The sequence below is a fragment of the Marmota monax genome, unplaced genomic scaffold, assembly GCF_021218885.2.
Source record: "Marmota monax isolate L192 unplaced genomic scaffold, Marmota_monax_Labrador192_F-V1.1 WCK01_AAM20220418_F8-fsc00024, whole genome shotgun sequence".
Taxonomy (NCBI): Eukaryota; Metazoa; Chordata; class Mammalia; order Rodentia; family Sciuridae; genus Marmota; species Marmota monax.
In genome coordinates, this window is record NW_026695224.1 from 20,895,659 (window position 1) to 20,921,382 (window position 25,724).

Genomic DNA, 25,724 nt, shown 5'->3' on the forward strand with positions numbered 1-25,724 from the left:
TATTGAAATGATTTCAGATGTAGCACTGTGGTCTCTATTTATTTATACATTTTGGCCACTGCATTTTAATTAAAGTTAAAAGAGATGACAAAAAGGAGAAACTGCCTGGCCACTTGAGATAAGCCCTCCCCATTGTCCACACTTTGACAAGGCTAATGCAGAGTTCCTTAATCAGTCCTCTGCTCTGTAGGGGTAGGAGTGGAATTTTATCACAGGACTTTATCCCTGCCTTCTGGGGTATCCAGACCCAGGGAAACCAAAATACCATTTCTGAAAACTCAAGTGACTAAAGGATTTATGTATAAACTTGCCCATTTGCCAGTTAACAACAGGATATTTCTTTCTCTGGCCAGATTACACACCAGGATCTTAGCTTAGAACCTTCTTGGTAAGCAACTCTTTCAAGAGGCCAACTTATATACAGTTATGGGTCACGGTGAGCTTAGTGAACAAAGAATTAGAACAGGTAGTTAGGAATATTTAAAGAATATTTCTATTTAGCTAGTGGAGTGGCATTAGTTTCTATTCTCCAAATCAAGAATGTCTTGAAGATCAGGATTGTAGTTTTCACATCAGGGAAGGATCTCCTTTAGACCAACCAGATGCACCTAAGAATGCTTGGTTTTTAGACTTCTTTAGCGTCCACAAAACTCACTTTAGACAACCAGATGCATATTCTCAGTGATTGATCAAACTTAATAATTTATATGCATCAAATTCATTCTAGTTCTGAGGATATACCCTAATTGATCACTTTGATTACACTGAGAAATTCTCTAATCTAAAAACCTTGAGAGCCTCTCAGAGCATCCTAGTCCCTGTGTTTCTATTTACAAAATGTCTCTTAATTTGAACTATTTGGCAAGAGGCTAAAAGCATCAGTTCTTTATTGATTTTGATTAATTTAAGAGAGTGACTTTCTAACTTTGTTACCAAATTTGAGAAGATTCCTTAGTGAAACCCTTCTAAACATGACTGAATTATTAAAATTTTCCAAGTTTTTAAACAATTCTTTCAAATTTGTGTGTGTGTGTGTGAGAGAGAGAGAGAGAGAGAGAGAGAGAGAGAGAGGGGAGAAGTCCTTGGGAAAGAACACAATAGGATAATGAAAACACAAATGAATTTTAAAAGGCATAGAACTGCAAGGGCCCAGGACACATGGCAAGAAATTTCCCTGCACAGTGGAGCCTGTGAGGCGTGTCTTTCCACCTGCTTCCCCTCATCTCTTCTCCCTCAGAAGCTGCTTTCTTCCTGGTGCCCTCTCTCCACATCTACCATTGAGTTTCTCCTGGACATCACCTTCATCCCCTCCCTTATCCAGTGGCTAGACACTTGCACTCCCTGTAGCACCCACTTGGTCTTTTGCTTGACCTGTCTCTCTTCCTATCCCGTCTTTCCCTTCCTGGTCTCTTCCTCCTCATTCCTCACCCCCTGTCCATACCCTTGACCTACAACTGAATGCACTGTGACAAGAGACATGCATGGGCCTAAAGCAGTGCCTTAGCCAAGCCCCAGGCTTCTGCCCAGGAATTGCCTGCTTGTTCAGGTTAGCCTTTCTGAACATTCTAGAAATCTTCCCTTCTCTGCGTTGTTTTTCTTTCTTCTTGGAATAAATTTGCCCTTCTACGAGTCCTTAGTTATTTAATCAGCAGTCTTGCTTTGCTCCTTATCATACCTCCACACAGTTTTCCACATTTCCTGATATCCTCCTGTCTTTCCTCTGCTGCATATGTTAATCTCTCTCTTATTCCTTTACTTTACTATGGCTCTGCTCACCCATCCACATATAAAGCCAAGGTGCCAAGGACTAGGGCCGGGGGAAGCAAATCACAACAACAGCAACCTGTTGATTATCTATTATGTGCCGGATGCTGCACCACACACCAAGAGCACAGCAGTGACCAAAACAGACAAATCCTTACCCTCAGGAAGCTTGCAGTTACTGCAGTGGAAGGAGATAGACAACAAATAGGATCAGTGAAATGATTAGAAGGTTGAATGGTGTGAGAGATGCTATACAGTAAGGCCATCTGCCCTCAAGAAGGCAGATGGGAAGCAGGGAGTCAGAGAAGAGGGGAGCTGAGATCATAGGAAGTCATCCTCAGATGGCCTTGATGAGAAGTTGATAAGTGAGTAAAGGTGGGAAGAAGCACCCCCAGAGACAGCTGGGGACAGGAATTCCAGGTAAAGGGCCCAGAGGTGAGGGTTGGGGGAAGAGCCTCAACTCAAGGTGAGGAGAGCAGAAGGGGCAAGGAGGTAAGGAAGGTGATGACTCTGAGCAAGGGGACAGGTGCAGAACTTTTCTACCTGAAGTCCCTTCAGCTTGTTTTTGGAAAGTGCTTTCAAGCCAAGGTTATAATTGCTATAAAAAAAAAAATAGAAACTACAAGGCTGGGGCTGGGGCTGTAGCTCAGCAGTAGAGCGCTTGCCTAGCATGCATGAGGCACTGGATTCGATCCTCAGCACCACATAAAAATAAACAAATAAAAAAAGGCATTCTGTCCATCTACAACTACAAAAAAATTTTTTAAATAGAAAATACATATTACTACACATAGCCACTCTTTTCTTCCCTTCAATCAAAAGCAGCCAGCCCCATCCCTCCTCACCCCCCTACAGCCCCAGCTTGGCTTCAGTTGCTCTGTGTTGTCCCAGTTCCTCTTCTTTGGCAGCAAAAAGAAAGAGGAAAGCAAGTGTGTGGATCTACTCTTGGTCCACCCACCCGTCCCGTTCTCTGTCTGAGAGGGTGACTGTATGAAGCATCGCCTGCCACCTGCTTGTGACTCTCTAGCAGTTTGCCGCAGTGAAGGATGGCTGCCACCTGGGAGAGTTGATCAATTCATAGGAATAAGTTGGGAATGATCCATCTGACCTGTACAAAACCAGGTAGGCTTCTGCAGTTTGGATTTTTACAGAAATCCAAACTCTCAGCTGGGGAGAATAAGAAACAGCAGCTGAGTGCCAGGGTGGGCTGTGAAAGCTGGCCATTCTTCCCTGACCATGGTCTCCTTCCCAAATCTGTAACTCTAGCTCCCTCCCGCCAACAAAAACCTTAACCTCCAAGAGCTTCTCCAACAGCAGGTCTGCAGCCTCTGTCCTGCTGCAGTCACATGCAGCTGCTGCCTGAAATACAGAGCACCGCTGGCTTCATGCGCCACTCTGCTTGGAATTGAATCTCCACTTGGGGGTTGGGAATTTGGGGTTCTTACAGTAATCGCTGCTGCCTCTTTGCTGGTCAGCTCAGGGCTGTACTGCGCACATGTGCTGGCAAGGGAAGAGGGAATGCAGACCCTCATACAGGCCCTGGGAGGGGCTTTGCTCACTTGGTATTGGAAAGATCATCCCTGTCTCTCCCATAGTTCTTCAATAGTGACTTAGTAGGTTTGTGCTGCCTGAGGCCTCAGCTTTTGTGCTCCTTCTCCTGGTGAACCTCCATGGCCCCCCTTGAATACAAAGTAGCAATATCAGTTAGTCTGTGTTTCCTTTAGTTTGGAAATTCATTTCCTATCCAGAGCTTATCTGATGCTCACAACCATCTTGTTGAACAGAGAAGCAAATTATTGTTTTCCCCTTTTGGTGGGATTTGGCACCAAGTTGCCTGAGTCTTAGCCAGGCAAGGTAATGCATGCCTGTAATTCCAGTAACTCGGGAGGTTGATGCAGGAGGATCTCAAGTTCAAGACCAGCCTCAGCAACTTAAGTTGCTTAAGGTGAGACCTTAAGCAACTTAAGCAGACCCTGCCGCAAAATAAAAAATAAAAACATCTGAGAATGTAGCTCAATGGCAAAGCATCCCTGGGTTCATTTCATAGTATCAAAAAAAAAAAAAAAGAAGTTCCCTCAATTTCATCTCCACTCTTACCCCAGGATTATCACTAACAGACTGGTGGCATGATCCCTGCAGATCTTTATTAGTTACCATATTTTGCCATTATAAATAATGACATTTATATGTATATGTGTAAATATATGTATATATATTTTAGTCATCTATCTTGGAAATACTCCTCAGTACTTACAGATCCCTTCTTTTGCAGTGGTGGCATGTCTTCCATTGTTTGGGTGAACTGCAACTTGGTTAATTATTTGTCTATGGATGGTCAGTTGTTTCTAATTTCCAATGATTCTCGAACATAATTTTGCATAGGTAAGTGTTTCAATGCAATAAGGCCCAGGAGGTTGGAAAGCTGGATCAAACAGGCCTGAACATTTTAAATATTAGTACCAAAACATCCCCCAAAATGTCTGTGCTGATCTACATTCCCCCCCCCCCAGCCTCAGCTGACATTGCTTTAATACCCACAAAATGCACTGGGGATGTAGCTCAGTGATAGAGTGTGTGCCTAGCATGTGTTAGGCCCTGGGTTCAAACCCTAGTTGGGTAACACACACACACACACACACACACACACACACACTGAAATGTGAGCTCAGTCTCCAAAACAAAGTACTGACACATTCTCCAAATAATTCAGAATCAGGAAATTTCCAGAAACTGGAGTGTTCTGTGTACCCAAACCACCAACATGGGCACACTAGCATGTTTTACAAGTACATTTATCAGCAGCAGTCTGTCCCAGCTTTGGCTTACAAGTACGCACCCAGGGAGAAATCCTAAAACTCCATAGGTCTATTAAAAAGGGCTTTTTACCAGAACTAATACTCTGTTGTGAGTGTGTAGGATATGCCTTTTGGTGGGGTTTGGAGTGTTCCAGCAGAGTGACCATATTTCCTAAATTTTCAAGGACATAAGGTCTGATGGCCCCTCAGAGTATTGTATTTATCTTTTAAACCCCAGGAAGAACAGTGGTTGTGGCTCCTCATCCTTGTATGTAGTAATCCTGATTGTAGTTACCCCTGTAGAGAACTTAGTATGCACTTCAGTGCACTCAACACATATTAGCCCTCTTAATCCTCATGGATGGGCCTTCAAGATGGGTATTATGGTTTCACAGATGGGAAAACTGAGGCACGCAAAGATCTAATTACTTGTCCTGGGTTACATAGCTAGTAAGAAGTAGCCGAACTAGTACTTGGACCCAAGCAGTCTGACTCCAAAAGCTGTGCTTTTAACCACTGGGCTTTGCTACTACCCAATAGATACTCTGTTTCCAAATTGCAAACATCTGTTCTTAGTGGAAGTGAGAATAAAGAAAGCAGTAATCTGCTTGTTTACATGGACCACCTATGTCAAGGTATGTTAACCCTCAATTCCCTCAAAATAGTGTTCTTAGAGGCTGGGGTTATAGCTCAGTGGTAGAGTGCTTGCCTCGCACATGTGAAGCACTGGGTTCAATCCTCAGCGCCACATAAAAATAAATAAAAACATTGTGTCCATCTTTAAAAAAAATAGTGTTCTTACATCAGACACTGAGTCAAATACATATTGTGTTTGACCTTATAGTTTGCCCAGAAGCCAGAAACCAGGTTTATTATAGTTCTCCAGACCACCTGCTCCTTTACTTTGGTGACTTTTTTCTTCTTCCATGGGGTGGTCAAAATGACAGAGATCTAAAACGGACTTCCTGAAAACAGGAGAGGCAGAGAGCCATGTCTCTCTCAAGTGTGCAACTTAGAGAATGTTGCAAGTTTCCCCATGACCTCCAACAGAAGCCCAGAAAAGTCCTTTCTGAAGGTCGTTGTTTTAGCCCTTTCATCTTTAGTTCTCAGATTTTATTTTCAGAATTACAATGAATTATTTTTCTTTACTTTTTATTTTTCTCCTTTTTTTTTTTTTTCTTTTGGTGCTAAGCATCCAACCCAGGGTCTTGCACGTGCTAGGCAAGTCCTCCACCACAGAGCTAAATTCACAGCCTCACAATGCATCATTTTTAACTGTTATCCACTGAAATAGGTTCAAATCATATATACATTAATATCTCCCTTCTCATACAATTTCTTTAGAGCAAAAAAAAATATGCTAGATGAATGACCCTCCTTTTGGAGAAGGGAAAAGTAAGATCCAAAAAGGTGAGGCATGAGTTCAGCCGAGTAGAGAAACTTCTTCCTTCATTCTCTAGATCATGATATGAATCACTCTGCTGGATCCTGAGCTACTGTGGGGGCTGGTGGGAGTTATTTCAGAAGAGGGAAGTTTGCAGAGCAGCCATGAAGCATAGGAGTACTTCTCCATGGAAGACTAGGAAAGCAGCTGGGCCTCTAAGAGGTTTGTTAAATGATGTAAGATTTCATCTTCACTGTCTGCCATAAGAGCTGGAGCCAGCTTGGAACAGTGCAGCACAGGTAGCACCCAGTGCTAAGAAGAACAAAGCCACCTACTCTGTACTTCCGTAGTCTCTAGAACAAACCCCCCACCCAACCTTTATTTGACCACATACCACTTTCAAAACTTCAAAACGCATGGCTACTGTATGAATCCTAGAGCAAAGCCAGACTGAAAGTAGGCTTCTTCACTAGGAGAGGGAATGGCGATTTTTTCAGGAGCTGGGTGGGGTGAACCCACAGAAGGGTACTATTCAGAGATTTCAAAAAACGAGGCTCTAGCATCAGTCATATAGGTCACAGGAAAGTCTTCTCAGGGATTCTTTTTTATTTATTTATTTTTTAGTTCTCGGCAGACACAACATCTTTGTTTGTATGTGATGCTGAGGATCGAACCCGGGCCGCATGCATGCCAGGCGAGCACGCTACCGCTTGAGCCACATCCCCAGCCCTTCTCAGGGATTCTGTTCCCCAGAATAAAGCTGCTCAGGTCCCCTATGAGCCTCTAGAGACTTTCCCCATTTTGGGTGGTGGAATGATCACCAAAGTATAGAAGTTTGCGATTTAGATGACAAAAGCTAATCCAAGGTGTTTTGGCAACTGTCCTCCCCTTGCCAAGGGCTGGCAGGGACACACACACACACTCACACACTCACACCCACTGGTTCTCCTAGAAGACAGTAGACACACCTTTGCCAGTGAAAAGGTTGTTGAGCTGGGGACTGGCCTTGCCCATCTGGTCCTGCTCTCCTCTGTGTTTCTCCCTGGCTTTCATTCCTAATTTCCAGTTCAAATCCACATCCATTCTCTTTTTACTTTCTTTCTTCTGGCTTGATAGCTCATTTGTTCAGCGTTAAATTATTTTTTTGTGGTGGAGGGGCGGTATGGGGCATTGAACCCAGGGATACTCAACCACTGAGCCACATCCCCAGCCCTATTTTGTATTTTATTTAGAGACAGGGTCTCATTGAGTTGCTTAGCACCTCGCTTTTGCTGAGGCTGGCTTTGAACTGGCAATCCTCCTGTCTCAGCCTCCCAAACTGCTGGGATTACAGGCATGTGTCACTGAGCTTGGCTACAGTATGAACTTTTTTTTTTTTTTAATTATAGTTAGACACAATATTTTTATTTATTTTTATGTGGTGCTGAGGATAGAACCCAGCACCCTGCACGGGCTAGGTGAGTGCTCCACCACTGAGCTACAACCCCAGCCTCCAGTGTTAAATATTCTTAAAGTCAGTTAATTCAAACAGGTGCCTACACTAGGAGCAGCAGTGCCAGAGAAAAATAGGTAAAAACTCTTCTTCCACGCTCTAGGTCTCACCACCTGACTAGCTGGCTCTCTGCTGGCCTGTCTGTGCCAGAAATGTACTTGCAAATCTCAGATAAGGAAAACCCTGGGGATGTGTTCTTAACACTGGATGCATAATAGAATTGCCTGGGGAAATGTAAAATATTCAAGCCTGGGGCCCACCCCCAGCAATTCCAAGCAAATTGATATGAGAGGGGTTCTAGGCATTTGGTGGTTTGTGTGGTTTTTGTTTTTTGTTTTAATATTTACTTTTTAGTTGTAGTTGAACACAATATCTTTTTATTTATTTACATGTGGTGCTAAGGATTGAACCCAATGCCTCGCACATGCTAGGTGAACGCTCTACTGCTGAGCTACAACCCCACCTGCATTTGATGTTTTTTAAAAAGCTTCCCAGGTTTTAAAAGTCTAATGCCACCATTAGCTAGACTGAGAATCACTGCATTGGCTTATGTGTGTTATCCTAGCTCCCCCAAATCTGCTAAAAATAGAACACATGTTGGGGTGAGGGTCCTCTCTGCACTTGGGTAACTGAGTGTGCATATGTGTACTTGTCATCATAGTGAATTATGTGCTTGTGTGGGTGTGGAAAGGCACGTGGGTACTTGCATGGGGTAGGTTTACAACACACATAAGCCAATGGAGTCTGTCCCTATCCTTAGTTCTTCTTTGATGTTTATATGGGTCTGGGGCTTTAGTTCAGAAGTAGGACCACTTTCCTAGCATGTTCCATGCCCAGGTCTAGTCCTAGCACTGAAAAAAAAAATGCTTTTAAGGAGAGTCCAGCTTAGTGATTAATGATGTCTTTAATCAAGAAAGAAAACAGAGCTGTGTACTGTGGCACAAGCCTGTAATCCCTGCAATTTGGGAGACAGAAGCAGAAGAATTGCAAGTTCAAAGCTAGCCTCAGCAACTTAGTGAGGCCTTAAGCAACTCAGCAAGAACCTGCCTCTAAATAAAATATTAAAAAGGGCTGGGGATGTGGCTCAGTGGTTAAGTACCCCTGGGGTTCAAACCCTGGTACCAGAAAAACATTTGCTTTAAAATTAAAAGTTCTGAAGGTCTGGGGATATAGCTCAGTTGTTAAGTTGTTTATTTAGTTTTTTTGTGGTGCTGGGTATCAAACCTAGTACCTCATGCATGCTAGGCAAAAGCTCTACCACTGAGCCACAATCCCAGCCCCACTCCTTTTTAAGTTGTAGATGGACACAATACCTTTATTTTGTTTGTTTAGTTTTTTTGTGTGGTGCTGGGGATCCAATACAGTGCCTCAGTTGTTAAGTTGTTAATTGTTCCTTGGTTCAATCCTTGGAACCAAAAAAGAAAAAAGAAGAAGACAGAAAGCAAAAGTACCAGCACATTTAAGAACTGTGGTTGGGGTGCAGCATGGTGGTGCATACCCAGCAGCTTGGGAGGCTGAGGCAGGAGGATTACAAGTTCAAAGCCAGCTTCAGCAATTTAGCAAGACCCTAATCAATTTATCGAGATCTTGTCTCAAAATAAAAAATAAAAAGGGCTGGGGATATGGCTCCGTGGTTGAGCACCACTGGGTTCAATCCCCAGTACCAAAAACCAAACAAACAAAAACTGTGGTTGATATGAGCTGGTGTGGTGGTACAGGCCTATAATCCCATCAACTTGGGTTGCTCAGACAGGAGGATCAAAAGTTCAAAGCCAGTCTCAGCAATGTATTAAGGCCCTAAACAACTTAGCAAGACTTTACCTCAAAATAAAAAATAAAAAGGGCTGGGGATGTAACTCAGTGTTAAAGTGCAACTGGGTTCAATTTCTAATACCAAAAAATTTATGACTGATGTCTTTTATAACAGGAGGCAAATGAAATTGGAACATTAGTTTAAGAGATTTGTTCCTCTTCTACTGATCTGGAAACTTGGGCTGTAGATTAGAATTGTGTTCCTCCAAGGTCTGGGGGAAATGTGTGTGCACTTGGGTAACTGAGTGTGCATATGTGTACTTGTCATCATAGTGAATTATGTGCTTGTGTGGGTGTGGAAAGGCATGTGGGTACTTGCATGGGGTAGGTTTACAACACCCAGAGGAAAGAGGTTCTTTGGGACTTCCTTGGGCTGGAGGCCACTACCTCTGACATCATCATTCTTGGAAATACTTTCTTTAGGGAAATTATCCTTTTAGAGTATTCATCAGTCCTCTATTTAACATGCCCCTTCTCCCTTATCAAGGATCATGGTGGTCCTGAATGAGGAGGGCAGTGGGGGGGCTGCAGGCAGCAGGGGTATGCCAGCCAAGCCATGTGCCTTTTTATAATCCATCCAAAGGTGCTGAAGGAGCTGGCAGAGCTCTGTGTGTGCCCTTTCCCCTACTAAATTCTCTTAAAAGATCAGTGTGAGGGATATCAATGAAGACAACCACCATCTCATATCCTGATCCTCCCAACTTCATTCACTGCTTTTGTCACAGTTTGAGGTTGCCAACATTTTTCACACAAAACCATATGTCATGTAGGTTGCATCCCACCCAACCCCAGCTTGGAAGGAAATTTTGTAAACTCAGATTTGGACCATTTAAAATACATTATTATTACAAAAATATGCTTAGTAATGGAAAATTCAGAGAATACAAGAAAAAAGCTAAAAAAAAAAAAAAAAAAAAAACAATTGTCCAGCTACCAGATCTTAATATACTATCAAACCTAATAATATGCCAGGTATGGTGGTACACACCTGTAATCCCAGTGACTTGGGAGACTGGGGCTAGGTCACAAGTTTGAGGTCAGCCTTAGCAATGATTGAGGCCCTGTCTCAAAATAAAAAATAAAAAGGACTGGAGTTGTAACTCAGTGGTAAAGCGCCCTGGGGTTCAATTCTCCATACCAAAAAGAAAAAAAATTTCCCAACAACTTAATAATATAATATTAAGCCTGATCTTTTGTATGTGTGTATGTGGGTGGGGGAACACTGAGATTGAACCTAGGGCCTTGAACATTCTAGGCAAGTGCCCTACCATCTAGCTGTATTCCAGCCTTAAAAAACAAAACTTTATTTTGAGACAGGGTATTCATAAATCGCCAAGACTGGACTTGAACTTGCAATCCTCCTCCTTTAGCCTCTGGAGTTGCTGAGATGACAGATATACACCATTGCACCAGGCCTAAACCTTAATATTTGGGGAGAACTTCTCTTCTGCCTTTTAATTCATGAGATTTTTTTTTTCAATACTGGGGATCAAACCCAGGACCCTCATGCACACTAGGAAAGTGCTCTACCACTGAGTTCTGTTTTCAGTTCTAATTCACAGGATTTTAAAGAAAACAACAGAAATGTATATACAACTGTTAATATACAACAATTTTGTTCATTCATATCAACAATTTTGCATCCTGTATATTACTTAGCTATACATCATAAGTGTTTTGGCATATTCTTATATTTTCTTCATGAGCATAATTTCTAGTAACTCCAAAGTATTTCATCAGGAAGGTACATTGTGGTTGACAATTGCCTTCTGGATTTTTTTTTTCCACATTTACCTAGGGAAGAAGAGAAGGGGAAGATGGCTGAGAGTTTTTCCTGTTTAGAATTCCAAGAAGAGCACCCTAAGTTTGTTTTTTGTTTGGAGCTACATCCCCAGCCCTTTTTATTTTGAGACAGATCTAAGTTGCTTAGGGCCTTGCTAAATTGCTGAGGCTGGCCTCAAACTTGCGCTCCTCTTACCTCAGCCTCTGGAATTGCTGGAATTACAGGGGTGTACCACCATTCCCAGCCCCAGGTCTGGTTTGATATTTGGTTATCAATCTGGTGTGCCTTCTAGTCTTGACCTTCAGGGCAGATTAAAGAGCCTGGCCCCTTAGTAGGGGCTGACCACTCCACTTCCACCTCCCCTTGATTTGAAATGATAAAGATTCTCTCATCAAAGGACAGAGGAGCTGAAGTTAAAATCTAACCACTATAACTGTAGTACAGATAAGTCCTCAAGATTGCTTCTTCAAACAGAGCACCTAGAAATGGGTACAGATTGCAGAGTACTTGTCAGTAAAAGGAGAAAGTATTGAAAGTAAAACTTTGTTCGTCAAAGCTGCTTTGCTGTAGTCAAGACACAATCTTTCCACTTTGAATTATGTATTAACTACTGTTGCAGAGAAAGCCCTTAGTCAGTGGAGGGAACATAAACTGCTACTATATGGAAACCATGTTATGTATGTGGGATTTTTTTTTGTGTGTGTGTGTGTGTTTTTTTTTTAATCAGGCTCTCTCTATATTGCCCAAGCTGGCTCTGAACTCCTGGGCTCAAAGGATCCTCCTGCCTTAGCCTCCCTAGTTACTCATGTCACTTTGGAAGCCATTTTTAAACCTATCTTCATTAGCTTTAAAAGGTTTTTATGGTGATCAGGATGAAACCTGGAGGGATTGTGGAAGCCTGGGTGGCTTGGCTGCTAGCTCTCATTCAGTTTTGCTTTGCTAGAAATTGTGGGCTGAATGCCAGGGAGGAGCACTGAAGCTTGAGGTCAGAGGGTGAGAGGAGTCCAAGGAACCACAATCCCTCCTCCCTCCCTCCCTCCCTCAAGTCCCTTACTAGGAGGCCAGCAGAGTGGAACTGTAGGCTTGAGGGAGTATCTGGTTACTGGCAATGTTACAAAATTCAAGCCCCTATGTGACACAAAGAGATGGAATGGCCGACTCCTAGTGCAAGGTATTTGAGTCGTGAGTTTGGATTTGAAAATTAGTTGAAAGGTGAAATATTTGTTTGTAGAGCTGCAGTTATCTCATACCCTCCACAGCTTTGAGAAAGTCCCCTTCAGCTCTCCACGCTGCATAAACTTTCCTCTTGATTCTACTTCTGCATACCTTTCATTGTACACACACAGTGGTCGACACAGCCAGCCCTCATCATCACCTACTGAAGGCAGCATCCACAAGTGTCATCAAAGCCCTTTCTCAGCTTTGGTTGGCTTATCTGCCTCTTAATTTCCTATGTATCTAGTCCTCACCCCAAAATATTATTGGCCCAGCCTGCCCCATACAGCACTTGTGACCTATCATTACTTTGCTCAGTCATAACCTACCCAATAAAATCCAAACTCCTTGTTTGGTCACTGTGCCCACAATCTGTCCTAGTATCCTCTTCCTCAGAGCAGCAAGAAGTCATTATTTGCCACAGTTGGAAGTCTTTGGTTTAAATTTCTTGTTTCATCCAGGCTCTGCTGTCCTTCAAATACACCTTGCCAGCTGGGTGTGGTGGTGCACACCTGTAATCCCAGTGATTCAGTTGGCTGAGGCAGGAGGATCACAAATTTGAGGCCAGCCTCAGCAAATTAGTGTGAGACCCATGAGCAACTTAGCAAGACCTTGTCTCAAAAAAAAAAAAGGGGCTGGAATGTAGCTTGGTGATAAAGTGCCCCTCGGTTCAATGCCCAGTACCAAAAACAAACAAAAATGCACCTTGCCCATTCCTGTATCTATTCTTGTATATAAACTAGTCTTCCTATCTAGAATGTTTGTTTGTTTGTTTGTTTTGGTACTAGGGATTGAACTCCGGCACTCTCCTAGTGAGCTACATTACCAGTGTTTTTTATTTATTTTTAAATTTTGAGACAGTGTCTTGCTAAATTACCTAAACTGGCCTCACACTTGCAATCCTCCTTCTTGCCTCAGCCTCTTGAGTAGCTGGGACTACAAGTGTTCCCAGTTCAAGAATGTCCTTAACAGCTTCCCCAGTTTTTCACAGAACTCTGCCCAGCCCATTGCATCTCACAGAGATTTCTTACCTGAAATTCTCAACTTCTTCCAGTTGGATCCTCTTACCAATATTTAGACCTTGTATAGTGACTGTTTTTCTGTTTTCAACTTTATTTGTCTTCAAGATGAATAACCTTCTGGGTGGCAGGAACTAGCCTGAGAACTCTGGGTACCGAAGCACCCTTCTCTGCTCAGAGCAGGCCTTCAGCAATTTAGTTAAACGACTATGCAAGTACAGTATGAATCTTCTGTTGAGTCAAGTAGGGAGGCTTGGCCTCTGGAACCAGTGTAAAAAGCCAATTGAACAACATCTGAATTCACATTTGTAAGTGGTGGGATATGGAATTTTTGCTGAGGCTGGCTTTGAACTCATGATCCTCCTGCCTCAGCCCCCAGAGCTGCTGGAATTACAGGTGTGCACCACTGTGCCTAGAATTAAATTTGTTTTAATTAGTTATACATGACAGTAGAATGCACTATGATACATCATTACATAAACGGAGTATAATTTCTCATTTTCCTGTTTGTACATGATGAAGAATCCCACCTATTGTGTAGTTATAGATGTATATAGGGTAGTTTTTTTTAATGTACCTGCTTAACCCATAAATAACTTTTTAGTGATCATTTCCCAAGCAGTGTGAAATGGTTTGATTTCCTACTGCAGAATGGGAGTGGGTCAAGGTCCTGGGGGCTTTGCCTGTGATGCTCAGCTCTATAGCCCAGAGTGAGGGTGAACAGACAAGTCCCTGCACTAAGACTTCTGGGAGGAGCAGCTTATAAACTGTAGCTCATGTTGCTATAAAGTTTTTGTAGTTAGGAAAGTGATGGAAATTATCGCAGTTGTGTTTGGAGGATATGCAAGTGCATTGTTTTTATGTCCTTCAAGTTTTTCTGAGATGTAAAAGCTCAGGGTCTTCAGCTGGTTCTAAATTTCTTTCCTCAGCTAATGCCCTCCTTTCCCCTATCCCCTCCCTTTCATCTCAAGTCTAGCCCCAGCTGGCATTGAGGTCAATTTGGAATTTAGGAGGTCATGAATGTCTGAAATAAAGGTGTAAAAAAGGGTAGGAGGAATTGTTTTGGCTTTAAGACACCGGAACCTGCAAGCTTCCTGCTAAACCATTTGCAGCTTTTACAAACAGCCTTAATGTCATCAGCGCCCCACTGTGGGATTCAAAGCTAAGCTGGTCACAATAGTTAACGCCTTCTTTGACCAACCTTTTTATATTTGATAACTATTCTCTTCCATCAGGAAGGTTCCGCTGCTTTGATTTTAACGAACAGCCCCTTGGCGTGTAGAAGTCCGGGGTAGGGGTGATTCGTTCTGCTCCCCAGCTTTGAAGAGTGAGTAGGTTTTCAAGACCTAGAAAGAGGGGCTTGGAGGCGGGGACGGAGAGTAAGAATTCTGGAGGAACCTATGGGTTATCTCGAAAGTTAGCGACGCTTCAGGTTCAAAATTGGGCACAATGACCTCCTCCCCTGGGCATCTGGCCCCGAGGCAATAGCGGAGCAGCTCTGCCTTCCGCCACATTGAGGAAACCAGTTTCCAAGAGCGCGCTGAGGCTGTATGTCCACGCTGGACCCCACAAGCCGCCAAACGCAGGCCTGTGGATTCCATTCGACCCAGCCGGGAACGGGGTGCCCTCGGGGAACCCTCCTACTCTTGTCAACTTTCGCGGCCCCAGGGCCGGAGGAGGGCGCCTCTCTCGGCGAGGACGAGCTCGGTACTTAAGGCGGCTTGGCAGGGCCGGCACTCGTCAGTCCGAGCGCGCGGCGGCGGCAGCGGCGCACCGTGGAGGGAGGCGCGGCGACGATAGGAGCCGGAGGAGGGGCATGGAGCCGCCGCGGGCCTGCTGAGCACCAGAGCGCGGGCATCCGGCGGCACGGTGAGCGCGGGCCGGCCACCTCGGAGGGCGGGCCGCGCGGGGCTGCGCTGCGGGCCCTGGGAACCGGGCTCTGGGGATCCCTTCTGCCGAGCCCCAGGGGACGGTGTCCACAGCTGGGTGGCCAGCTGGGGCCGTGGCAGCTCCAGGCTTCTCGGCGGCGATTCCTGCAGCCACTTCCCCACTGACCCCTCCTCCCTTTCTTCCTCCAGCTTCTCCTCCTCCAGCCGCTCCTCCCTTCTTCCCTTGCGGCTCCTGGTTTGTGAATGAATTAGGAGGCGGACGACCGTGCGGGGCACGAGGCTGGTTGGAGTACCCCTCCCCCATCCACGCCCTCCAGGGTCTTCACACCTGTGGGGACACCAATTCCCAGAGCTCTGGTTCCTGCGGGTCAGCCGGGCCACGGCTGCACGTCCGCCAGACTGAGCTTCCTTTCCTTTGCCGGCTCAGAGGGACCTGAGGGCGCCCAGGCGCAAGGCAAGGAGCCCCCATCTCGCGCACAAGTTTCCATTCCGCTGCATGAGGGCCCCGCAGCAGGGCGCACCTGTCAGCGGGAGAGACGCTGCAGACCAGGCAGTCCCTCAAAGTTTTTTTGGGGGGTAGAGAGGTAGGGAAGCGAGTGCCTTTGGCTGGAGGGTTTTCCTTCAGTAGTCGGCGGGACCGGTTTTGGGGAAAGCCCCAACCTTGTGCCCTTGAAACTGAGTGCGCGTTAGCCAGTTTGGGACTGGCTCCCGTGAACCCTTTCTGAGCGAAGGGTATGGGGGTGGGGTGGAGGTTGGCGATCCAGGCTGTAGGATCACTTCGCCTTCGCCGGCTTGGGGTGACTGCAGGGGCAGGGGACCTCAACCAGAGACCGCACCAGAGCCTGATTGCACATAGGGAATACGGCAGTAGGACCTTCTTGGGTCCTCCGAGAGGAGGGTACAGAGGTAGTGCCTCTAATTCCTGTGGGGGAGGGGTCCTGCCCGGGGAAATAAGGGACTGGCGACACCGGGGATGCCGCCTTTGTCTGCAGACACACTTTTGCCAAGGTAGCTGGAGCCCCGGGAAGATGAGCAGGTCTAGTCCGATTGTGATTCCTTGGGTTTTCCGTTCCTTCCCGGCTGGGTCGTGGGAAACCAGCACGTGGGTGTGGCCGGCGCCGCTTTCGCCAGTACGCGAAGCCCAGCCGGGTGATGAAGCTTGGCGAGTGCCTTCGCGGCCGCATTGACCTGGTAGGCATAGCCTCAGTCACTGCGCCGAGGCGGGGCGCCAGGGCCTGGCAGGTTGCTGGGTTGGGCCCGGCACCTCCTGCCCCTTCCCAGAGCTCAGACTGGCCGTGAGGCCCGCAGCGCCCCCTCATCTTGTAAGCTCCAGAAGGGGACACGGGGGGGTGGGGTCGCCCCTGGGTGATGGGTGGGGGCCCAGGGGGCCCAGGGGGCTCTGGGCCTCGGGCGTGTGCAGGAAAGGAGGACTGGGAGGACTAGGAGTCCTGCAGAGGAAGCACACCGCCGGCCTGGCGGGGCAGAGAGGCCGAGCTTCCCGGAGAGGCGAGTCTGCCAACAGCTTTTTGATCCAAGATGCTGGAAGGCTGCTAGTGTCTGAGTCTCTGGCTGATTTAGGCCGTGACTGCTTGCTCACTCCTCCTATGTAAGGTGTGTCCCCTGGCAGGAAGGTGTTTTTGTGTTGGGATGGAGGGCTCCGTTTCAGCGAGTCCTAGAGTTGGAACAAGCTTGAAAGTGAGATCATTGTCTGGATTCCCAGGGTGGAAATGGATTCTCTAGAAGGGGCAGGTGGTAAGAAGAGGACATGGGGAGAAGGCCTAGGTCAGAATGGAGGGCAGGAAGCAGTCCTTGTCAGCCTGTCCTTCCCACCTCTTCTTCATGCTGCTGTCCCCCACTGGGCTCCAGAGGAAGCCACAATCAGCCTTACCACTGGGCAGCACTGTAGGGCTGACATGTTTCCATTTTCAGGGAAATTATTTTCCTGAGACTTATGAAGCAAGAAACCATTAGAAACCCTATTGAGGGTGGGGGGAGATCAAGTCTTAGAGAACCTAGGCACAGCTCAGGCAGCCACGAGGTAGTAGAGCTTGTCTCAAGCCAAGTTACCACAGGATAGATGCTAGGAGCCCTGATTTGGCTGCAAATAGAAACTCAGCATCCTGGCATCATCTCCAGAAGTGGCCAGGCTGAGGGACGAACAAGGAGATTCCACCAGGGCACTAGGACCAAGCGGATGGGGCTCTCCAGCAGCCACCTCTCTCAGGCTGCTGCAGTGGTGGCTGCTGTTCCCTCTGGCGCTCCTCAGTGCTGGGCTTCCAGGAGGGCTGCCCACACCCCAGCTCTCATTTCCTCTTCTTTCCCTTGTTTGCTTTCCCTGCGGCTTTCCCTTTCTTTCCTGCCTCTCAAGTAAATGAGAAAAAGGTGAGAGAGCAGAACACTGGGAAGTTTCTCTTACTGATTTTGCCATGAGAAAGGGAAGCTGTTTGCATCCACCCCCCACCTCTTTTTGTTTCCTGCAGTTTCACCTCATCTTTTCCTCCCCCACTTTCTTCAAGGGCATTGTGCTGTGCTTTACCAATGAACAGTCTCCTAGAATGCAGTCACTCACCCTCTCCAGGGGTTGTAGCTCATAAGCCACTGGCTGCCACTCTTCCACTACTCTACCACGCTGTCTGCAGAGCTGTTCCCTTATGCTCAGGAATGCCTCAGGCTCACTCTACTTAAGCTTACCTATTAAGACTTTGGAGGCTGGGGGTGTGGCTCAGTGGTAGAGCACTTGTCTAGCAAATGTGAGGCACTCGGTTCAATCCTCAGCACCACTTAAAAATAAATAAATAAAATAAAGATATTGTATCCATCTACAACTAAAAAAAATTATAAAAAAAGACGACTTTGGATCAAGCAGATCCCATTCTGCCATCTGTGGGGTGTCACAAAATGCTGGCCTTTGGTTTGTCTGCTTTTTGGTGGTGGTGTGGTAACCAGGAGTTGAACCCAGGGGCACTGAGCCACATCCACTTCTGCATGATGCAGAAGTGGGGAGGCACTTTTTATTTTATTTTATTTTTTTTAAATATATTTTTTAAAATTTTTTAGTTATCAGCGGACACAACATCTTTGTTTTGTATGTGGTGCTGAGGATCGAACCCGGGCCACACGCATGCCAGGCAAGCGCACTACCACTTGAGCCACATCCCCAGCCCCCACAGCCCTTTCTAATATTTGATTTTGAGACAAACTCTCGCTAAGTTGCTTAGGACCTCACAAAGCTGCTGAGGCTGGCTTTGAACTCACAATCCTCCTGCCTCAGCCTCAAGAGCTGCTAGGATTACAAGCTTGGCCACCATGCCCAACTGGTTTGTCTGCTTTCTTTACACATGTCACCCATTCACCCCTTGAAGATCCTATGAGATTAGTACTGCAGCCCACACTTCATCAATGAAATAACTCAGAGGTTACATAGATAGCAGAGCTGGGATTTGAACCTACTAGTCTAGCTTCTGGGTCTTAGCCATGCTCAGTAAGTGGTAATTATGGTTTTATTAGCAGCCCATTTCCCTTGTTTGGAGCCAGACTCCGAGAATGCCTACCCTCCTATTGTTTAGAAATACTGTCCTGCCTGACCCTATATCTCCTACCTTCTGCCAGATGCCGGTGCAGCTGACGACAGCCCTACGCGTGGTGGGCACCAGCCTGTTTGCCCTGGCGGTGCTGGGTGGCATCCTGGCAGCCTATGTGACAGGCTACCAATTCATCCACACAGAAAAGCACTACCTGTCCTTTGGCCTGTACGGCGCCATCCTGGGCCTGCACCTGCTCATCCAGAGCCTGTTCGCCTTCCTGGAGCATCGGCGCATGCGCAGGGCAGGGCGGCCAATAAAGTTGTCCTGCCAGCAGCGGCGTTCAGTGGCGCTCTGCATTGCAGCCTACCAGGAGGACCCTGACTACTTGCGCAAGTGCCTGCGTTCAGCCCAGCGTATTGCCTTTCCTGACCTCAAGGTAGTCATGGTGGTGGATGGCAATCGCCAGGAGGATGCTTACATGCTGGATATCTTCCATGAGGTGCTGGGTGGCACTGAACAAGCCGGCTTCTTTGTATGGCGCAGCAACTTCCATGAGGCGGGTGAGGGCGAGACTGAGGCCAGCCTGCAGGAGGGCATGGAGCGAGTGCGGGCAGTGGTACGGGCCAGCACCTTCTCATGCATCATGCAGAAGTGGGGAGGCAAGCGTGAGGTCATGTACACAGCCTTTAAGGCCCTTGGTGACTCCGTGGACTATATCCAGGTAAGGGTGACTCCTTAGGACTGTGTTGATGGACACATATTGAGCCAATGGGGCATGCTCTCCTTTCGGAGTTTTAGATCTAATTTAGGTCCAATGTGTGTGCATATCCCTCCTTTGAACTGAACAGGGCATAAAGGTTCTGAAGCTCTCCTGGGGTCAGACAGGACTGGATTAGAAGCTTGGTTCTGCCTCTCCTTGACTTTGGTCAGATATTTGAGTTGATATTCCAATAATAAGAGCAGAAAACTGTTACAACAGAATTTACCTTACAGTGGGCACTGCTGTGGGCACTTTAGACACATCAGCTATTTTAATCCTCATAATACTCCTAGTGATTAGTACTATTATTAACTCTGTTCATAGAAGGTGAAACAGAAGCATAGAAAGTAACTTAATTAATGTTACACTGCTAGTAAGGTGCAGAGTCAGGCAGCTATCTCAGGTCTGCTCTCAGTCCTCGGCAATACTCTCTCTTTGGCCACTGGCAATATAGGGGTGAGAAGAGCAAAAAAAAAAAAAAAAATCTGGTTTGTTATGGGTCCAAAGTCCCACTCTTCCTACTGTCAAATCCATGTCTGTGAGGCAGGAGTGAAGGGACTCAGGGTGTGAGACATCTAGCACTTCATTTCTTAGCACCATTAACAGGGCTGGAACCCTGAGCAGACCCTGCCCAGCTTCTGGTCAAAGTGTGTCTCTGACACTAGCCTGGAAATTTTATTAGGTTGACGAGGTTGACAGAGCTTCAATTTTCAAATAACACAACCTAGAGAGAATTGAGAAGATTAAAACTCATATATTCAGTCCCATGCAGAAACTGAAATCCCAGAACCCCATGTTCTGGTCCAGAAGTTTTCATAGCATTCACACTACCTGTGCCTGTCTCTGCCCTTCTCTGCATCTGCTGTAGAGTTTTGCCCATAGTTTCATAAGTGCATAAAATAGTAGCTATTCTTGCAGCCATCTGTGTGCTGTTCAGTCTTGATGACAGCATGGTGAAGTCTCTGATACTATTTACGTTTTCTATTCATGTACCTACCTAGAACTAGTGTGCACAATTTGTTTGGCACAATTTTTTTGAAGGGTATGTCCTTGTGTGAGTTGATACCTTTGTCTTTTTCGTCTTCCTAGACCCAAGGACCTTCCCAGCCATGAAGGGAGGGATGTAAGCCTAGAATGCTGTTTGATTCTGCAGTTCACCTAGGATTGGGGAACTTTTGTGAAAACTTCCTGGGAACCCAAAAGCTTAGAAAAAGCCCTGAGCCCTGACATATGCTCAAACCTTAGTAGCTTTGTCATTCACTCCCTTGAATTACAGGACCTGCCCCCCACCCCAAAGCTGCTCTGCCACATGGTTCCCTTTCCCAGTCATCTGTGCACTCTGGTGGATCTGCAAACATGCCCATACCTGAGACATGCCTTTTTCTTTATGGCCCTGGGGCCACTGCCTAAGGCAGCCCTGGGATAGAGCCAGGGAAGCTTGATGGATTTCAGCCTGCCCTCCAACAGTCCTATTGAGGGTGTGTGTCTTTCTCTCTGTGGGAGAGAACCTTGCCCCTGCCAGTGGGGAAAGCCAGGTGGCTCAGGATTCTTCCTTTCCTGCTAAGCTAAAACCACCTCCCTGGTATGAAAGAGATGGAGCAGCATGGAGAATCGGTTAGGGTGAGGACAGGAAGTAGCAATGAGACCAGCAGCACTGGGTAGCTTGTCCTGTAGGCTGGAGAGGCTCTGATTCTGGCCAAAGGCTAGCTGGGACCTTCTGGGGACCAGGATGTAAGGATGTGTCTGATAAGGAGGTGGGAAGGAGCACATGTGAGGAACCTAGCCTGGCACTGATGACTGTGCCTGGTTCCTCCTTAGCTTCTACTGTTATTTGCCTGTGGCCACCTTCTCTTTTGACACAAGAGAAAACTGGGAAAGTTTGAGGTGTCAGAGGCAGCTGTCTTCCTGAAGGCTGATGGGAACCTTTTTTAAGTTTTTTGGTGCTGGGGAGTGAACCCAGGACTTTACATATATAAGTATCTTCAATGAAAGGATTTTAGGCTGTGGAATAGGGTTGTTTCACTTGTGGATATTCTACTCTGAGAACTGTGACCATAGAGCTCAATTAGGAGTCCATAAACCAATTCCCCTGCTTAATGATTTATCTAGCCTCTTGTACCAATTCAGTGTCTTTTTAGAAAACATAAGAAGTCAGCCATCAGGGTAAGTGTTCAGAGCCTAAGTTCAATTAATAGTAGGACCCTGCTGGGCCATGAGCCTTCTGACAAAAGGAGAGCCAGGGCCTGATTCGAGGCAGCAATTGTTGGCTTCCACAACCACTGAGTAAATCCCAAAAGAGCATTCTTTGGTCATACTGTGTCCCAATCAGCCTTGGCCAATGGAGTTTGTGATGAGGGAGCACAGAATGTCTGGGGCCATTTTGTGGTTTCATGGAGGGACTTATGGGTAGGTGGACCGATCCTCACCCCTGGGGCTTTAGGTTGTCCAAGAAGCCAGAGGCTGAAATAAAGACACTGATAACAACTACTCTATGAGATCACTTCAGCAGTAGCCTCTGATAGGAGCTACTTCTCAGTGTTCTGAGGAATGTCTGCTGTCCCTGATCTAGCCCACTGTGCCTGTTGTCTGACTTCAGTGGCTTGTTCCCCATTTCTGCCTAAGGACCCCATAGAAATATTTTGAGACCAGTTCTGTGGATTCTGGATCTGGAAGGGTAAAAGCTTACCCAGTGGTAAGCATTTTCCCCTTCCCAGACCAGTCTACTGTGGGTTTCTCTCTTCAGCTCAGAGGCTATCAAGCCTGGTATGTAAACTCACCTTTTCCTTAATTTCCTTTGTTTTTCTTCTCTCCCCTTTTATGGTCTAGATCTTTCTGCTGGAAGTAAATCATGTGGAAGGGGGTCATATCCCTCAGGCAGTGAGCAGCCTTGTGGAAGTGGGAGGGTATGTGTGTAGGCCTGAAGTCAAAATGGTCTGTGTACTCCCTTGTAGGTGTGTGACTCTGACACTGTGCTAGACCCAGCCTGTACCATTGAGATGCTTCGAGTCCTGGAGGAAGATCCCCAAGTAGGGGGAGTTGGTGGAGATGTCCAGGTAAGAAGTAACCAGGAATTTCTGGGTAGGAATCTAGACTCTTTCTGTTTCCTAATCCAACAGGATATACCTGGAAAATGGGTATTTTTTACTTGCTAGTATCTGGGGGGAGGTTCCCTTCTGGCAGTTTTCACTGGCAACAAAGGGCTCACCTAACTTGCTACCCAATTCCTTTCCTGCTCTTTTTCAATGTAAAGAGGGGAAATTACCAAATTATGGAGAGCCCATGCTGCAGGAAGGATTTTGAGGTCACAGATCCCAGAGGGTATTTCCTTTTGGGCTGATGGGATAGCAAATAGCTCCCAAGTTAGGACCTCAGAAGCCCTTGCTTTTAAGGAACTTAAGTTGAAGAGCTCTGGTAAGCTTCAAAGGCTGATCATCTTCTAGAGGATACTGCAGGCAACATATCATGTCTTTCCAGAAGTTTTTCAACTATGTAAGGCGCAGAACAGGTGGCTGGGGTGGGGTTTTGCTTCTTTCTCAAGTCCTTTTCTGTCACCACCACATAATCTCTTCTGACACTGAAGGTGGCTTAGACTACTAGAGCAGCTTAGTTGGAAAAATCAATGCAGATGACACAGTGGGAAGGTGGAGTTGTTGCTGGGGAGAGTCAATGAGTATGGTTGCTGTTCTGAGCCTTGGGTTTCTTAGGTCTGATGGGACTAGAAATGGTGGCCAGAAATCTTAGCAATGGGCTACAGAACTCATGGTAGGAAGGCTTCATGATCTCTGGTACATGACTACTCTGGGGCGCATGTCCTTAGATGAGGAGGCCCAGCATATCTGTTCCCTTACAGATCCTCAACAAATATGACTCGTGGATCTCCTTCCTAAGCAGTGTGCGGTACTGGATGGCCTTCAATGTGGAGCGGGCCTGCCAGTCCTACTTTGGATGTGTGCAGTGTATCAGTGGGCCATTGGGCATGTACCGCAATAGCCTTCTCCAGCAATTCCTGGAGGACTGGTACCATCAGAAGTTCCTAGGCAGCAAATGCAGCTTTGGGGATGACCGGCACCTTACCAACCGAGTCCTGAGTCTTGGCTACCGGACTAAGTATACAGCACGCTCCAAGTGCCTCACAGAGACCCCCACCAAGTACCTCCGGTGGCTCAACCAGCAGACCCGCTGGAGCAAGTCTTATTTCCGGGAGTGGCTCTACAATTCTCTGTGGTTCCATAAGCACCACCTCTGGATGACCTACGAATCAGTGGTCACAGGTTTCTTTCCCTTCTTCCTCATTGCTACAGTAATACAGCTTTTCTACCGTGGCCGTATCTGGAACATTCTTCTCTTCCTGCTGACAGTCCAGCTGGTGGGAATTATCAAGGCTACTTATGCCTGCTTCCTTCGGGGCAATGCAGAGATGATCTTCATGTCTCTTTACTCCCTTCTTTATATGTCCAGCCTCCTGCCAGCCAAAATCTTTGCCATTGCTACCATCAACAAATCTGGCTGGGGCACTTCTGGCAGAAAAACCATTGTAGTGAACTTCATTGGCCTCATCCCTGTGTCCATCTGGGTAGCAGTTCTTCTGGGTGGGCTGGCCTACACAGCTTATTGCCAGGACTTGTTCAGTGAGACCGAGCTAGCCTTCCTTGTCTCTGGGGCCATCCTGTATGGCTGCTACTGGGTGGCCCTCCTAATGCTTTATCTGGCCATCATTGCCAGGCGATGTGGGAAGAAGCCAGAGCAGTATAGCTTGGCTTTTGCTGAGGTGTGACACAGTCCCCCAAGTAGAGTGGGAAAAGTGCAATGGGTACGGGGAGGGTAGGGGAATGAAAGAGAAAAGATGGGGTGGGAGGGAGGAGGGAGTGCTGTTTTAGCTTCTTAATGGTTCGAAGGACAAATCTGAAATGCAAAGAATGGTGACTATAATATGGCCTAGGCAGCTTTGCCCAGAGGAGGGTGACACGGATTTTTCAGGTTCAAGGGAAATCATGTTTTCTGGCTACCTGCTTCCTCCTGCACACAGGCAATAGCCTCTGGGAATTATTTTTTCTCCCCCTGGGATCCACAGGGAATTCAGAAGTGTGCTAAACCAAGTAATAAGTTCTATTCAGTGGCAACTTATGATGGGTAAGTGAACAACAGCCTATGGGATGGGATCCTCTTAGTCCTTCTTAATATATTACCAGAGGTGGTGGGAGAACTTCCACTGAGAGATCAGGGCAGGCAAGTTAGTGTCCCCTCCTTCCCCAACCCTCAACCAGTAAGAATGTGCCTGATATTCAAGGCCCAGAAGCTTGATCTTTGGGCATCAGAAAACAGGGTCCAGGAATGGTGCTTTATGAGATATAAACCATTCCACATCTCCACATCCCATGGATGAGCCAAGCCAGCACTGAACTGCTTTTAAAAGTGCATTATTAAAAAGAAAATGTTGCCAGGAGGAAAAGAGTGTGTTGGTGCTAAAGACCATGGGATTATATGGAAGCCTTGGGCTGAAGGTATTCCACATGGAAAACTGCTTAGACTTCTAGATGGACTTTAACCTTGCTATGATCTCTGCTGGGCAGATAAAAATGTTTTAGCCAACTACCAGGAATATCAAACCCCTATGTGTTCAAAAGGAAGTGAGGTTTTGGGTATTTCAATCTGTACCCTCCTGAATTCCTCTCAGTTTCAGCTCTAATCTAAGGCTAGATGTTACATCCTCCTTACTTCACTTTCTTCAAAGGCACATTTTTTGGGGGGTATGAAATGAGTTACCTCTTCCATCCTCATTATCATGGGTAAGTTTCTTAAGATGGCACCTAGGGCTCTTATAGGACCCTGTGCATTAGGCATGACTGCTTTCTGCACATACTGGAAGAATATCGGAAGCCTCTGATCAAACTAGCTACCATCTTGGAACTGGATCAATTACTTGACAGCCTGTGAGCATGGATGACTTTCAAGTTACTGTTCTCGACAATCATCTCCAACAGAAAGCTATTCAGTGTTGTCAAAGTGAACCCTAACCCTCGAATTCAAGCTGGTCATCTTTGAGACTGTTCATTTCTTCAGCAGCTTCTCCGGGGAAATCTTACAGCCAGTTTATGGACTGTCACTACTGCAATTGCTTGCTTTGGAACAGAAAGCAAACTAGGAGATGGAATTGGGTCCTATATACCAAGGTTCTTGCTTTCTCTCATACAGCCCCAGGACTGTTTTATTTCTCTGCCTTTGGGAGTGAGGGGAAGCAATTTTCTAGTGATTTGCAATAGACTGTGTTCAGCTTTTGGTTTTGTACC

At 46.4% G+C, this 25,724-nt stretch overlaps 1 protein-coding gene across 1 annotated transcript; it reads left to right on the forward strand.

Moving 5' to 3' along the window:
* Positions 1-1,136: 1,136 nt before the first annotated feature.
* Positions 1,137-24,257, forward strand: Has3 (hyaluronan synthase 3). The gene is made up of 4 exons (XM_046434405.2): positions 1,137-15,133; positions 18,763-19,398; positions 22,389-22,490; positions 23,288-24,257. The coding sequence occupies exons 2-4, from the start codon at positions 18,763-18,765 to the stop codon at positions 24,209-24,211; spliced, it is 1,662 nt and encodes a 553-aa protein (XP_046290361.1). The 5' UTR covers positions 1,137-15,133; the 3' UTR covers positions 24,212-24,257.
* Positions 24,258-25,724: the final 1,467 nt, after the last annotated feature.

What these genes read in the sequence shown, in the direction of transcription:
- Has3 (XM_046434405.2), top strand. Translation starts at nt 18,763, where the DNA reads ATGCCGGTGCAGCTGACGACAGCCCTACGCGTGGTGGGCACCAGCCTG. An exon ending in ACTCCGTGGACTATATCCAG is followed by an intron (nt 19,399 to 22,388) that starts GTAAGGGTGACT and finishes ACTCCCTTGTAG; the next exon opens with GTGTGTGACTCTGACACTGT. An exon ending in GAGTTGGTGGAGATGTCCAG is followed by an intron (nt 22,491 to 23,287) that starts GTAAGAAGTAAC and finishes GTTCCCTTACAG; the next exon opens with ATCCTCAACAAATATGACTC.